The sequence below is a fragment of the Anolis sagrei genome, chromosome 6, assembly GCF_037176765.1.
Source record: "Anolis sagrei isolate rAnoSag1 chromosome 6, rAnoSag1.mat, whole genome shotgun sequence".
Taxonomy (NCBI): domain Eukaryota; kingdom Metazoa; phylum Chordata; class Lepidosauria; order Squamata; family Dactyloidae; genus Anolis; species Anolis sagrei.
Window position 1 is genome coordinate 4,843,067 of NC_090026.1, and position 14,250 is coordinate 4,857,316.

General features: G+C 44.3%; 1 protein-coding gene across 1 annotated transcript in view; it reads left to right on the forward strand.

Moving 5' to 3' along the window:
- The window catches only part of ACAP1 (ArfGAP with coiled-coil, ankyrin repeat and PH domains 1), a 57,051-nt gene that overhangs the window by 22,601 nt on the left and 20,200 nt on the right, over positions 1-14,250 (forward strand). Inside the window, exons 6-13 of the mRNA XM_067469695.1 lie at positions 436-619; positions 1,026-1,070; positions 3,863-3,958; positions 6,979-7,053; positions 8,820-8,929; positions 9,027-9,078; positions 11,009-11,109; positions 13,346-13,457. Of these exons, the coding sequence (XP_067325796.1) occupies positions 436-619; positions 1,026-1,070; positions 3,863-3,958; positions 6,979-7,053; positions 8,820-8,929; positions 9,027-9,078; positions 11,009-11,109; positions 13,346-13,457 (775 nt within the window). The remainder of the gene's footprint in view (positions 1-435; positions 620-1,025; positions 1,071-3,862; positions 3,959-6,978; positions 7,054-8,819; positions 8,930-9,026; positions 9,079-11,008; positions 11,110-13,345; positions 13,458-14,250) is intronic.

Consider the following 14,250-nt stretch of genomic DNA (forward strand, 5'->3'; position numbering starts at 1 on the left):
TCAATTAAGTGCTATGTTTTTGGAATGACCACCGGAATGGACTATGACTAGGAGATTGATTATGACCCCAAACAAGACGAAGCGGATTTTTAGTTTAATTAGTTGTGTATTCGTAAGATGTTGTGTTATGGTCTTGATCTATTGTAAACTGTTGTCTTTTCTATGTTCTATGTTTTGTACACCGCCACGAGTCGCCCTCGGGCTGAGAGTGGCGGTTAACAAGTGCAAATAATAAACAAATAAATAAATAATATTGGATATTTATATGACAATTCAGAACAGGAGCAAAATGACAGTTATGAAGTAGCAACGAAAATAATGTGATGTTTGGGGGTCACCACGACATAAGGAACTGGATTAAGGGGTCGCGGCATTAGGAAGGTTGAGATCCACTATGCTTTTCTGAAGTTTGGCTGAAATGGTTCTTCTTCATAGGGACATGAAGCAGTTCAAAGAGACCCGCAAGGAGTTCGAGCGTGGCAGCGAGAGCCTGTCCAGCGCCTTGCACCACAACGCGGAAGTGCCTCGCCGGCGCCACCACGAGGCTGATGAGGCGACGGTGGCTTTGAAGTGCGCCCGCACTACGTTTCATGCACGGGCCCTGGACTACGTCCTGCAGGTGGGATCTCCTTTCTCTTAGATCAGGCATGGGCCAACTTGGGCCCTCCATCCAGGTGCTTTGGACTTCAACTCCCACAATTCCTAACAGCCGGTAGGCTGTTAGGAATTGTGGGAGTTGAAGTCCAAAGCACCTGGACGGAGGGCCCAAGTTGGCCCATGCCTGTCTTGGATCAATTATATTACTTGACTAAATTGATATCCTGTTGCATTGATGGGGAGATGCATAATAGCCATTGCAGATAAATAATAATAATAATAATAATAATAATAATAATATACTTTATTTATGGACTGCCCTCTCTCCCCGAGGGGACTCAGAGCAGTTTGCATACAAAAAGGCAAACATATAATGCCATGCAAATAAATAGATAGATAATAAAGTGCCTTCCCCCTTTTTGTTTTAGATCAATGTGATCCAGTCGAAGAAGAAGTCTGAGATCCTGAAATTTGTAAGTATCCTTTGGGTAGTGATGCGTGATCTATTCCTTCTTGCGCAAAGATTTGGAAAATCCAAGTTTCCAGAAGTTCAACTTTTTTTTTTCCAAGGAGGGATTTCATTTTATGTTTGGGACAATGAAAAAAAGGAGTTTTGTAAGAAACCCAAGGATGCATCTGGGGAGAGGCGGATGAGCTCCCTCTATCAGTTCCAGCTCCTCATGCGGGGACATGAGAGAAGCCTCCCAAAAGGATGATAAAAACATCAAATCATCTGGGCGTCCCCTGGGCAACGTCCTTGCAGACGGGCAATTCTCTCACACCAGAAGCGACTTGCACTTTCTCAAGTCGCTCCTGACACAACCAAAAAAAAATCAACATTGCCACATGATCCAGTTTCAGGGTGCAGATCGGCTGCATTGGCAGTGTAGACTCATATAATCCAGTTCACATGAGTCCAGGGCCGTAGCCAGAAAAAAAATTCGGGAGGGGTTGAAAATTTTGCGGGGGGGGGGGGGGTTGAACATTTTGCGGGGGGAAGTTGAAAATTTTGTGGGGGGGGGGGTCTGAAACCTGCCTCCTAGCTCACTCTGAAGCAAAGAGCACAGTAGGGGACAGAGCAGCCTTCAATAGCCTGCAGCTCCGCCCCTATCAACCACCTCCACCAAGTCTGGCCTCCTTCATGAGAGCATTCAACACACACACCCAACTTGGTTGCTTCACTACATCAGCTATTGCTGCAAGTAGTGACAGTGTGAATAAACTGTCAATATTTGCTTGAGATAGTGCTTGCAGTTCTGGAGGGACTCTTAATATTTTGCATCTCATAGACTTAGCATGGGGATTTGGTTAACCAGTTAAAATTCATGAGTAAACCAGGTTTTTTAAAAAAATCTGAAACATTTCGAGGGGGGGGGTTTGAACCCCTAAAACCACCCCCTCGCTACAGGCCTGCATGAGTCTACACTGAGCATTACAGTGCAGTTCAAACTGCATTCTATGGCAGTGTAGGTGGGACCCAAGAATCAGTTTGGTAGAAAACCCAAGAGTCAAGTTTGAGTATTGGAAGGTAATAATATTTCGCTCTCCCTGAGGGGACTCAGAGCGGAGTACAGAATACATATATAGAATCATAGAATCAAAGAGTTGGAAGAGACCTCCTGGGCCATCCAGTCCAACCCCATTCTGCCAAGAAGCAGGAATATTCTGCCAAGAAGCAGGACGAACCCAGAGAGTGCTCACTAATGCTTCCTCTTCATCCTGGAAAGAAGTGACAAGTGGAGTGCCGCAGGGTTCTGTCCTGGGCCCGGTCCTTTTTCAACATCTTTATTAATGACTTAGATGAAGGGCTAGAAGGCAGGATCATCAAGTTTGCAGACGACACCAAATTGGGAGGGAGAGCCAAGACTCCAGAGGACAGGAGCAGGACTCAAAACAATCTTGACAGATTGGAGAGATGGGCCAAAACTAACAAAATGAAGTTCAACGGGGACAAATGCAAGATACTCCACTTTGGCAGGAAAAACGAAATGCAAAGATACAGAATGGGGGACAATGCCTGGCTCGCGAGCAGTACGTGTGAAAAAGATCTTGGAGTCCTCGTGGACAACAAGTTAAACATGAGCAAACAATGTGATGTGGCAGCAAAAAAAGCCAATGGGATTTTGGCCTGCATCAAGAGGAGCCTAGTGAAGTCATGCTCTATTCTGCTTTGGTTAGACCACACCTGGAATATTGTGTCCAATTCTGGGCACCACAATTCAAGAGAGATATTGACAAGCTGGAATGTGTCCAGAGGAGGGCGACTAAAATGATCAAGGGTCTGGAGAACAAGCCTTATGAGGAGCGGCTTAAGGAGCTGGGCATGTTTAGCCTGAAGAAGAGAAGGCTGAGAGGAGATATGATAGTCATGTATAAATATGTGAGAGGAAGCCACAGGGAGGAGGAGGGAGCAAGCTTGTTTTCTGCTTCCTTGGAGACTAGGACACAATGGAACAATGGCTTCAAACTACAAGAGAGGAGATTCCATCTGAACATGAGGAAGAACTTCCTGACTGTGAGAGCCGTTCAGCAGTGGAACTCTCTGCCATAGTGTGGTGGAGGCTCCTTCTTTGGAAGCTTTTAAGCAGAGGCTGGATGGCCATCTGTCAGGGGTGATTTGAATGCAATTTTCCTGCTTCTTGGCAGAATGGGGTTGGACTGGATGATGGCCCATGAGGTCTCTTCCAACTCTTTGATTCTATGATTCTATGATTCTATGACTGTGAGACCTGTTCATCAGTGGAACTCTCTGCCCCGGAGTGTGGTGGAGGCTCCTTCTTTGGAAGCTTTTAAACAGAGGCTGAATGGCCATCTGTCGGGGGTGATTTGAATGCAATATTCCTGCTTCTTGGCAGAATCAGGTTGGACTGGATGGCCCATGAGGTCTCTTCCAACTCTTTGATTCTATGATTCTATGTTGAAGTGGTTGAGATGCTATGAGATATTCACTGAAAAACGAGAGCAAAATGTGCTATAGCAGGATGTCCCTCCCGTGGAAACAAAGTTTTGGTAGTTTAATAAACTTCTCCCATGTTCACGTGATGGAAGCAATTAGGAAATGACCTTTATAACTCAGGATCAAAAATGGTATTACACAGTGTTATGAAACCCTTGGGTGAGTCACACTCTCTGAGCCGATGGCAAACCTCTTCCAAACACGTCTCGTGTTGGACCCATTTTTAGCCCCAAAGTATCAGAAACCTCCCAAATACTTCCAACTATGGTTGAATACGGTGTCAATGCAGTTGTTTGTCTGGCTTTCCAGATGCTGACGCTGATGGAGGCTCAGTCTTCCTACCTGGAGCAAGGCTTCAATATGGCGAAGCAGCTGGAACAGTATCGCAAGGACCTGGCGGCACAGGTAAGGATAAGAAGGGAGGAAAGGAAGGTGATTGATTGTCTCTTGGCACCGGCCTTGGTCCAGGGAGGAAGCAGAGAGGAAGGGAAGAGTTCATGCTGCCAGGAAAGACAGAGAGTTGGATAAAAACAGGATGCACGGCAGATTCGGAGCTGTCGGCATCGTACAGATAGGTCTCCGAAATGCAGCCGCTCTTGGTCTCCGCATCTGCCTTTCTGAAGGTAAAGAGAGCTTCTTTTGTCTCCGGGGACACATAGCCGCTTTAGGACACCCCTCTTTGGCAGGGAAGGCTAAAGGCCTTGTCAAACTACAACTCCCAAGCTTCCACAGCATTGAGACGTGGCAGTCCAAGTGGTGCCAAAACGGCATTTGTTGTACCATGTCGATGGACCCAAAGTTGTACTAAGGGTGAAGAATGAATGCATGCACTTTTAATGCTTCTTTAACTGCCATGGCTCATTGCTACGGACTCCCGGGAGTTATAGTTTTACAAAGTACCCCACTTTTGGGCACCTCATTTTGATGAAGGCATGAGTCAGTATGTACCAACCTCTTCCACCTATTGTACTAAGGGTGTCGATGGACCCAAAGTGGTGCAAAGGCTAACTCTTCCACCTATTGGACTAAGGGTGCGTTTACACTGAAGAATGGGTGCATTTTTGATGCTGCTTTAAGTGCCATGGCTCATTGCTATGGAATCCTGGAAGTTACAGTTTTACAAAGTACCCCACTTTTGGGCACCTCATTTTGATGTAGGCATGAGTCAGTATGTACCAACCTCTTCCACCTATTGTACTAAGGGTTTCGGTGGACCCAAAGTGGTGCAAAGGCTAACTCTTCCACCTATTGTACTATGGGTACGTTTACACTGAAGAATGAATGCATTTTTGATGCTGCTTTAAGTGCCATGGCTCATTGCTATGGAATCCTGGAAGTTACAGTTTTACAAAGTACCCCACTTTTGGACACCTCATTTTGATGTAGGCACGGGTCAGTATGTCCCAGCCTCTTCCACCTATTATACTAAAGGTGTGTTTACCTTGTGGAATGAATGCATTTTGATGCTGCTTTAAGTGCCATGGCTCATTGCTATGGAATCCTGGGAGTTATAGTTTTACAAGGTACCCTATTATTGGACACCACATTTTGATGTAGGCATGGGTCAATATGTCCCAATGTTTATCTCCTTCGGGAGAGAAAAATCAGGATAATGATGATGATGATGATGATGATGATGATGATGCGAGCATTGTGATCTTGTTTGCTGTGTACTACTCTTGTTGTGTATCTAACAACAACAACAATAACAATGATCAGAATGGACCAGATGACACTCTGGCATGGTTGGATTGCAACTCCCATCGTTCCTTACCCTTCCTGGTCCTGATAAGACTATGACCCATATCTTTATCTGAAAAATTAAGATTAGAGAGCAGAGAAATCAAAGAGAAATTGTTCTACGGAAACTATTTATCAGTTCTGTCTGACACCAGAGCAAGGGCAGGTTTAAACCATCGATCAGATGAAATTTTGGATCAATAACTGGGTAAGATAAGCCTATTATTAAGGAAATGAAACTATAGCATAGAGTCTTCTTAGAGTCTGTAAATGACTGTGACTTCAGGAGGATGGGATGATGCAGGATTTTGCATTATGATTTGTTCCTGTGTTGTGATAATGTATATAATTTTGGACTTCAACTCCCACAATCGGCTGTTAGGAATTGTGGGAGTTGAAGTCCAAAACACCTGGAGGTCCAAAGTTTGCCCATGCCTGCATATAATAAGAATAACAACAATAATAAATGTATTACGGTCCTCTCCCTGCAGCCCAATGTGGGATACAACATTATTTAAACAAGGGATGCAACACTATTAAATGACCTACTACAGGGTTAAAATGCAAGTTGAAATCCATTGATAAAGTTCAAATTAAAATGCATACTGTTGCCTTGGGGAGAAGGGTGGAGAAATCCCCTTCCCGTCCTCATTCATTTTGTGTCTCTTGCAAAGCAATGGAGAGTTCCAATCCTGCTCAGCTCATTTCCTGCTCAGGATAAAATGCATTTCCTAGCCAAGTGGACCCTTGACCTCTGTTTTGGCCCAAATCAAATGTTTGCTTTCCACATTTTCCAACTCAGTTTGACAGAGGAAGGGGAAAGAGACATACATACTAGAGGTGCATCTACACTGTAGAATTTATTTATATGTTTATTTTCTTAAAGTATTTATATTCCATCCTTCTCCCCCCCCCCCCTCTCCAATGGACTCAGGGCAGATTACCGTCCACTTGTGACACCGAGTCCTTTGATGGAGTACTTCCTCATTCTTCTGCATGTGGCTGGAGGGTTTTATGGCATCGTAAATTAGGTAAATTAGCCTCCCCTCATAAAGCGGTACCTAAATTTCCTACTTGACAGATTCAACTGTCTTTCGGGCTGCATAGGTTGATAGCAAGCTAGACTATTAATGGTCGAGAGCTCACTCTGACCCGGGCTGGCGTGTCACCGCCCACTTGTTATACCGGGTCCTTTGATGGGGTACTTCCTCATTCTTCTGCATGCATCTGGAGGGTTTTATGGCATCATAAATTAAGTAAATTAGCCTCCCCGCATAAAGCGGTACCTAAATTTCCTATTTGACAGATTCAACTGTCTTTTGGGCTGCATAGGATGATAGCAAGCTAAACTATTAATGGTTGGGAGTTCATTCCAACCCGGGCAGGCTTTGGTCAGTAGTGATTTAATGCAGCTGGCTACTACACATAACTAGCTTGCAAACTACAACTCTCAAGATTCCATTGCATGGAGCCATGGCAGCTAAACTGGTGTCAAACTGCATTAATTCTACAGTGTAGATGCATTATGGAGAGGTAGAAAATGACAACTAGGCTTCGTGTTCTTCGGGGTCCATACTTACCCCATAAGGAGAGGTGGGTAATAAAGATGTTGTTGTTGTTGTTGTGGTTGTTGTTGTTGTGGTGGTTGTTGTTATATGCTCCTTTGTTTTGAACTCTATTCTCAGCTCCATCAGTTGGTCCTGGAATCGGCCCGAGAGAAGCGGGATATGGAGCAGCGTCACACGGTCATCAAGCAAAAGGTGCGCTTTGGGTGATCTATTGGGGGCGCATCTACACTATGGAATTAATGCAGTTTGGCACCACTTTAACTGCTATGTCTCAAGTGCTATAGAACCCAGAGAGCTGTAGATTTGCAAAGTCTTTGGTCTTCCCTGCAAAAAGATACTGGGACCTCACCAAACTAGAACTCCCAAGACCCCATAACACTGAGCCATAGCAGTTCAAGTGGGGTCAGACTACATTCATACTGCAGTATAGCTGCACCCAAGGAAAATAGAGCTACATGTAAGTACTATATACGAGGGTTGAATGAAAAGTAATGCCTCCACCTTCCTCAACAGATGACAGTACTGGTATGCGGCAGGTACTGGCTTGTTCAGCAGACTCTCCTCATTTCGGTGGGAAGCCTTAGCATTGAGCAGTTGTGTTGTTAAAGTATGAATTAGGGAACCTTGCGCAGACGGTCAGTCAATGCGACTTAAGCAACGTGCCGTCATTGACTTCTTGACAGCAGAAGGTGTCACCCCAAAGGAGATTCATCAGAGAATGCAAGCTGTTTGTGGTGATTGTGTTGATGTGAGTACTGTGCGTCGTTGGGTGAGTAAGTTTAAAGATGTTGAGGTGGGAACATCTGACTTGTGTGACAAACAAAGAGTTGGACGTCCTGTGACAACAACCACCAAGTTTCACAAGCAAACGGTTGACAGATTGATTCAGGACGATCGTCGTATCACTCCGAGAGAAAATTCAAGCATAATTGGCATTTCACAAGAACGTGTGGGTCACATTATTGCTTTGCTTGGCTATCGGAAGATCTGTGCACGATGGGTACACAGCAGAACTTCAGAGACTGGATCTCACCACCGTATGGCATCCTCTATACAGTTCAGATTTAGCACCATCTGACTTCCATCTGTTCCCAATAATGGAAGAAGATCTGCAGGGACATCATGATGCTTTTCATAGAATCAATCATAGAATCATAGAATCAAAGGGTTGGAAGAGACCTCATGGGTCATCCAGTCCAACCCCATTCTGCCAAGAAGCAGGAATATTGCATTCAAATCACCCCTGACAGATGACCATCCAGCCCCTGTTTAAAAGCTTCCAAAGAAGGAGCCTCCACCACACTCCGGGGCAGAGAGTTCCACTGCTGAACGGCTCTCACAGTCAGGAAGTTCTTCCTCATGTTCAGGTGGAATCTCCTTTCTTGTAATTTGAAGCCATTGTTCCGCGTCCTAGTCTCCAGGGAAGCAGAAAACAAGCTTGCTCCCTCCTTCCTGTGGCTTCCTCTCACATCTTTATACATGGCTATCATATCTCCTCTCAGCCTTCTCTTCTTCAGGCTAAACATGCCCAGCTCCTTAAGCCGCTCCTCATAGGGCTTGTTCTCTTTTGATGAAGACGAGAGAACTGTGAGACACTGGTTGTGGAAACAGAGTGTTGACTTCTTCCGTGACGTCTTCAAAAAACTTGTTCATCGTTGGCAGAAATGTATCAAAGTGTCTGGTGATTATGTGGAAAAGTGAATAGTGGTAGTTAAAGAGCACATTCGAAAGATTATTTCTGCATTTGATTTATTAAAATATTCCCATCCAAACCCAAGTAACGAAGCTGGAGGCATTACTTTTCATTCAACCCTCGTAGCTTAATGGAGAAGGGAGGAAGAATTTCATCAACCATCTACTGTATACTCTCAAGTGGGAATTATAGCACTCCCAGTGAGCTGGACTATAACTCCCATCATCCACGAAGTAATGGGTTTGGTCTTTTTTGCATTTTGTAGGATTTGTCCCAGGACGACGTGATTCCCGAAATTAAGACGGAGCCTGGCGGAGTGGTGATGGAAGGCTATTTGTACAAACGGGCCAGCAATGCTTTCAAGACCTGGAGCAGGTGAGCACCAACAAACCATGATCTATCATAGATTAAACAAGCCAGGTTTTGTAAGCCAACAATAAACTACTATCTTTTTTTTGTATTTCAATGATAGGCGCTGGTTTTCGATCCAGAGCAATCAACTGGTCTATCAGAAAAAGGCCAAGGTAAAGGGATGAGGGTTTTATTTTCGTCGCTGTTTCTTATCTGGAATATGTCAACAGGGAAAGTATTTAGGAAAACAAATATGGACACTCTTGAGTTGGAGGGAATTATTCACATTGTCGTGCATTAGAGCAGGAACACCTCTGACTTTTATTGCCACACTAGCTTGGTAAAATCATCAAGCAGTTTATTGAAGAATATATGTCAGCAAAGCAGTAAAAATAGCAAAACTATAAAATACAAGTGAAATAGTCCTAAAATAGCACCGGGATTGTGGCGCAGCTGGCTGAGTGTCAGCTGCATTAAGATCACTCTGACCAAAAGGTCATGAGTTCGAAGCTAGCCTGGGTTGGAGTGGGTTTCCAACCAATTGTGTAGCCTGTTGTCGACCTTTGCAACCCGAAAGACAGTTGCATTTGTCAAGTAGGAATATAAGGTACCACTTTAAAGTGTGGGGAGGCTAAATTAACTAATTTATGAGGCCATAAAGACTTCAGCAAAAGCATGCGGGGAATGCGGAAGTACTTCATCAATGTCGCAGATGGACGATGAAAGCGACAGCTCCCCTGGCGGCCAGAAAAAGTTAAATAGCCTCTGTGTATGCCTGTATATGTTTGTATGTCAAAAATTGGCATTGAATGTTTGCCATATATGTGTACACTGTAATCCGCCCTGAGTCCCCTGCAGGGTGAAAAGGGCGGAATATAAAAGCTGTAAATAATAAATAAACCTCAAAGGAAAACAAGATCCAAAGTACATAAAATCCATTGAACTAGGCATTTGGAAGCATGAAACTAACCAGCAGAAAATGGGAGCTTGGCAAGAACTTGGTACATGAAACTAAGAACACTTGAAAACAAGACAATGATCAATTTCCAACATTGACCCGAATGAGGCAACATTTTCGCATGTATCAATATAAGGCTTTTCCAGGTTTCAAAACCGAATGCAAAGCATTTTTCTTGACCTTTCTATCAGATAATGGTTTGTTATCTTTCTTTTGCTCTAAGAAAACAGACTGTCTGAGTGCTTTCAGACTCTATGTTTGCAGAAACTTTGGTTTCTGTCTAATCTCTATTATCAGCTCTCTCTGCGCTCTCATTATTTTCTGCACTTGACAAATTATCTTCAGACATGTTCTAGAGGCATTTTCTGGGGGGAATCTCAACAAAAGATTCCCCCCAGGCACTTCCAAGCCATTAAATGCTAATCAAGGTGGTCAGTTGAAACATTCACACCTAGTTGCAGCAGACAAAAGTCCTTTGTCCCACCCTGGTCATCCCACAGATATATAAACCCATTTTCCTACTTCCAACAGACCTCACTACCTCTGAGGGTGCTTGCCATAGATGCAGGCGAAGCTTCAGGAGAAAATGCCTCTAGAACATGGCCATATAGCCCGGAAAAACCTACAACAACCCAGTGATTCCGGCCATGAAAGCCTTCGACAATATATCTTCAGACAGTTGTTCTGAGAAAGACTGTGAAGGGCCCCTCTCAAGAATGTGGCCTTGGGAATCTCCCTCTTCCTGAAACAGCTCAGGCCTCTCGTCTAGCTTAACTCAGGCGTAAGCAAACTCTCATCCCCAAAGCCACTATCAGGAACATCATCCTCATCATGAACATCATCATTAACATGAACATCAGGCACAATCACAGGCTGAACATACAACACACATTCATTTGGGTCTCATTTCCATAAGTTTCCATCCTGTGGCTTTGGGGTTTCTGGGAGTTATTGCCCTCCAAAAGTATTATTGGGTTGTTATCAGAGGAATTGTTTTTATTATTCGGCGGAAAAATGGGAATTGTTTAGTGTTTAAAATGGGAATGGGACTGGATGATATTTGGGGGTGAGAAGAAGGGGCCAAATTGATGTGTAACAATCCTTCTCTGCATTTTCTTTGCTCTCTGCTTTCTGCACATGCTCAGGATGTGGTAACAGTGGTTGTGGAAGACCTGCGGCTCTGTACAGTCAAGCCGTGCCCCGATCATGAACGTCGCTTCTGCTTCGAGGTGGTCTCGCCCTCCAAGTGAGTCTTTAGCTGGGCCCCCATTATTGTTGTTGTTGTTGTTACTATTATTATGCTTATTATAGCTTGCTTTTTCTCTCCACAAGGAGACTCAAAGCGGCTTCCATTGGGTAGCCCTGCAGATCTGACCTTGAGTTGGGAAAAGTCATTCCACAGATATATAAACCCATTTTCCTAATTCCAACACACCTCACTACCTCTGAGGATACTTGCCATAGATGCAGGCGAAACATCAGGAGAAAATGCCTCTAGAACATGGCCATATAGCCCAAAAAAAACCCACAAGAACCTAGTGATTCCAGCCATGAAAGCCTTTGACAATACATTTCTTTAGATACTCACTCCCAGGATTGTTTACAGAAAGTTGAGCCAAGTTTAAACCAATGATTGATGCTTTAAACAAACCCAAGTTTCAGAGGACAACCACAAACTGTGATAAGCCATGGTTTAAAGAAGTTATGTTTCAGAAGACAATAGCAAGCTGTGGTAAACCATGGCATAGACTACTGCAATGTGCTCTACGTGGGGTTGCCTTTGAAGACTGTTTGAGAGCTGCAAATGATCCAACAAGTGGCAGCGAGGTTGCTAACAGGAGCGGCGCTCAGGGAGCACACAACACCTCTGTCGCGCCAACTCCACTGGCTGCCAGTTTGCTTCCGGGCACAGTTCAAAGTGCTGGCTTTAGCCCATAAAGCTCCATCAAGAGGTGCATAGTGTCTAGATCTAAGGAAGTAATGCTATCCCTCTATTCTGCCTTGGTTAGGCCACACCTGGAATATTGTGTCCAATTCTGGGCACCACAATTCAAGAGAGATCTTGACAAGCTGGAATGTGTCCAGAGGAGGGCAACTAAAATAATCAAGGGTCTGGAGAACAAGCCCTATGAGGAGCGACTTAAAGTACTGGGCATGTTTAGCCTGAAGAAGAGAAGGCTGAGAGGAGACATGATAACCATGTATAAATATGTGAGAGGAAGCCACAGGGAGGAGGGAGCAAGCTTGTTTTCTGCTTCCTTGGAGACTAGGACGCGAAACAATGGCTTCAAACGACAAGAGAGGAGATTCCATCTGAACACAAGGTTGAACTTCCTGACTGTGAGAGCCGTTCAGCAGTGGAACTCTCTGCCCCGGAGCGTGATGGAGACTCCTTCTTTGGAAGCTTTTAAACAGAGGCTGGATGGCCATCTGTCAGGGGTGACTTGAATGCAATATTCCTGCTTCTTGGCAGAATGGGGTTGGACTGGATGGCCCATGAGGTCTCGTCCAACTCTATGATTCTTTGAAACGGTTTCGGTCCAACTTACCTATCCGAACGTATCTCTCCTTATGAACCATCTAGGAAGTTAAGATCTTCTGGGAAGGCCCTGCTCTCATTCCCACTTCCTCACAGATGCGTTTGGCAGGGACGAAAGACAGGGCCTTCTTAGTGGTGGCCCCTTGACTGTGGAACACCCTGCCTAATGATATAAGATCGGCCCCTTCCCTCCTGACTTTTCGAAGAAAGGTGAAAACCTGGCTCTTTGAGCAGTTTTTCCCAAATACGGCATAGTTATACAAAATCACGGAACCGCCTGACAAAACAATTGAATAATGACTTGACATGGAGACGCTCACGATAATGTTTTTAAGGCTTTGTATGCTTTTTAAAATATTCTTATATTGTATGCTAATGTTTTTAACAGTATTTTATTATTGTTTTACTTGTTGAAATTGCTGAGACATCGAATTGTTGCCAATTGTGAACCGTTCCGAGTCACCTCTGGGCTGAGAGGGGTGATATATATAAATGTGGTAAACAAACAAACAAACAAACAAACAAACAAACAAATGATTTAAAGAAGTTATGTTTCAGAAGACAATAGCAAGCTGTAATAAACCATAGTTTAAAGAAGTCGGGTTGCCAACAGCCAACACATGTGATAAACCATGGTTCAAATAAGTCGGATTTCAGAAGCCAACCACAAGCCATGATAAACCATGGTTTAGACAAGTCAGATTTCCCAAAATAAATTGTGATAAGACATGTGCTGCTGGCTAGGAGATTCTGGCAGCTGAAATATAAGGAAAGTCCACTTTTCTCAACTTTGGTTTACTCACCTGCAGAATGTGGCTTTTGGAGGTGGAGGTGAGCCTTTTGTGGCATTTCCAGGAGATCCTTGAACTCTGAATTTGGGACTGAGGAGCCCGTTCCCCTTTCCTTTCATGACTCCTTTTTGTCTTTCCATTTCCTTGGGCAGGAGCTGTCTTCTCCAGGCAGACTCGGAAAGGCACCAGCAGGCCTGGGTTTGTGCCGTTCAGAACAGCATTGCGTCGGCTTACAACGAGGAGCGGCCGGAATTCCCTGGGCAGGTAAGGCCCCAAAGGAAACTTTTCTACCTGGAGGGGGAAATACGGGCATTTTGGCAAACCTATCTTGTTCATAGTATTGTTGAAGGCTTTCATGGCCGGAATCACTGGGTTGTTGTAGGTTTTTCCGGGCTATATGGCCATGGTCTAGAGGCATTCTCTCCTGACGTTTCGCCTGCATCTATGGCAAGCATCCTCAGAGGTAGTGAGGTCTGTTGGAACTAGGAAAAGGGTTTATATATCTTGTTCATAATTTGGGAACTGCCTGTACAGTAGCCCTGTGACTTCTCTCTCCATTTCTATTGATCCAGCCTGGGATTGCATTGGCTTTTTTGACTGCTGTGTCATACTATTCGTTCACATTGACTTTGTGGTCTGCTACGACCCCAAGATCCCTTTGACATTTCTGAATCTTCTACTTCATTTGAATGAAAGGACTCGCAGGTGATCCTGTTCCTTTCCGGGCTGGGTTTTAGCACAGCTGGTAAATTACCAGCAATGATAAGATCTATTTTATTTATTTTTATTTTGAGCATTTATAGTAAGATCACTCTGACCAAAAAGGTCATGAGTTCGAAGCCAGCCCGGGTTGGAGTGGGTTTCCAACCAATTGTGTAGCCTGTTGTTGACCTTTGCAACCCGAAAGACAGTTGCATCTGTCAAGTAGGAAAATTATGTACTACCTTAAAGTGTGGGGAGGCTAAATTAACTAATTTATGAGGCCATAAAAAAGACTCCAGCAAGCACTCCAGCAAAAAGCATGCGGGGAATGCGGAAGTACGTCATCAGTGTCGCA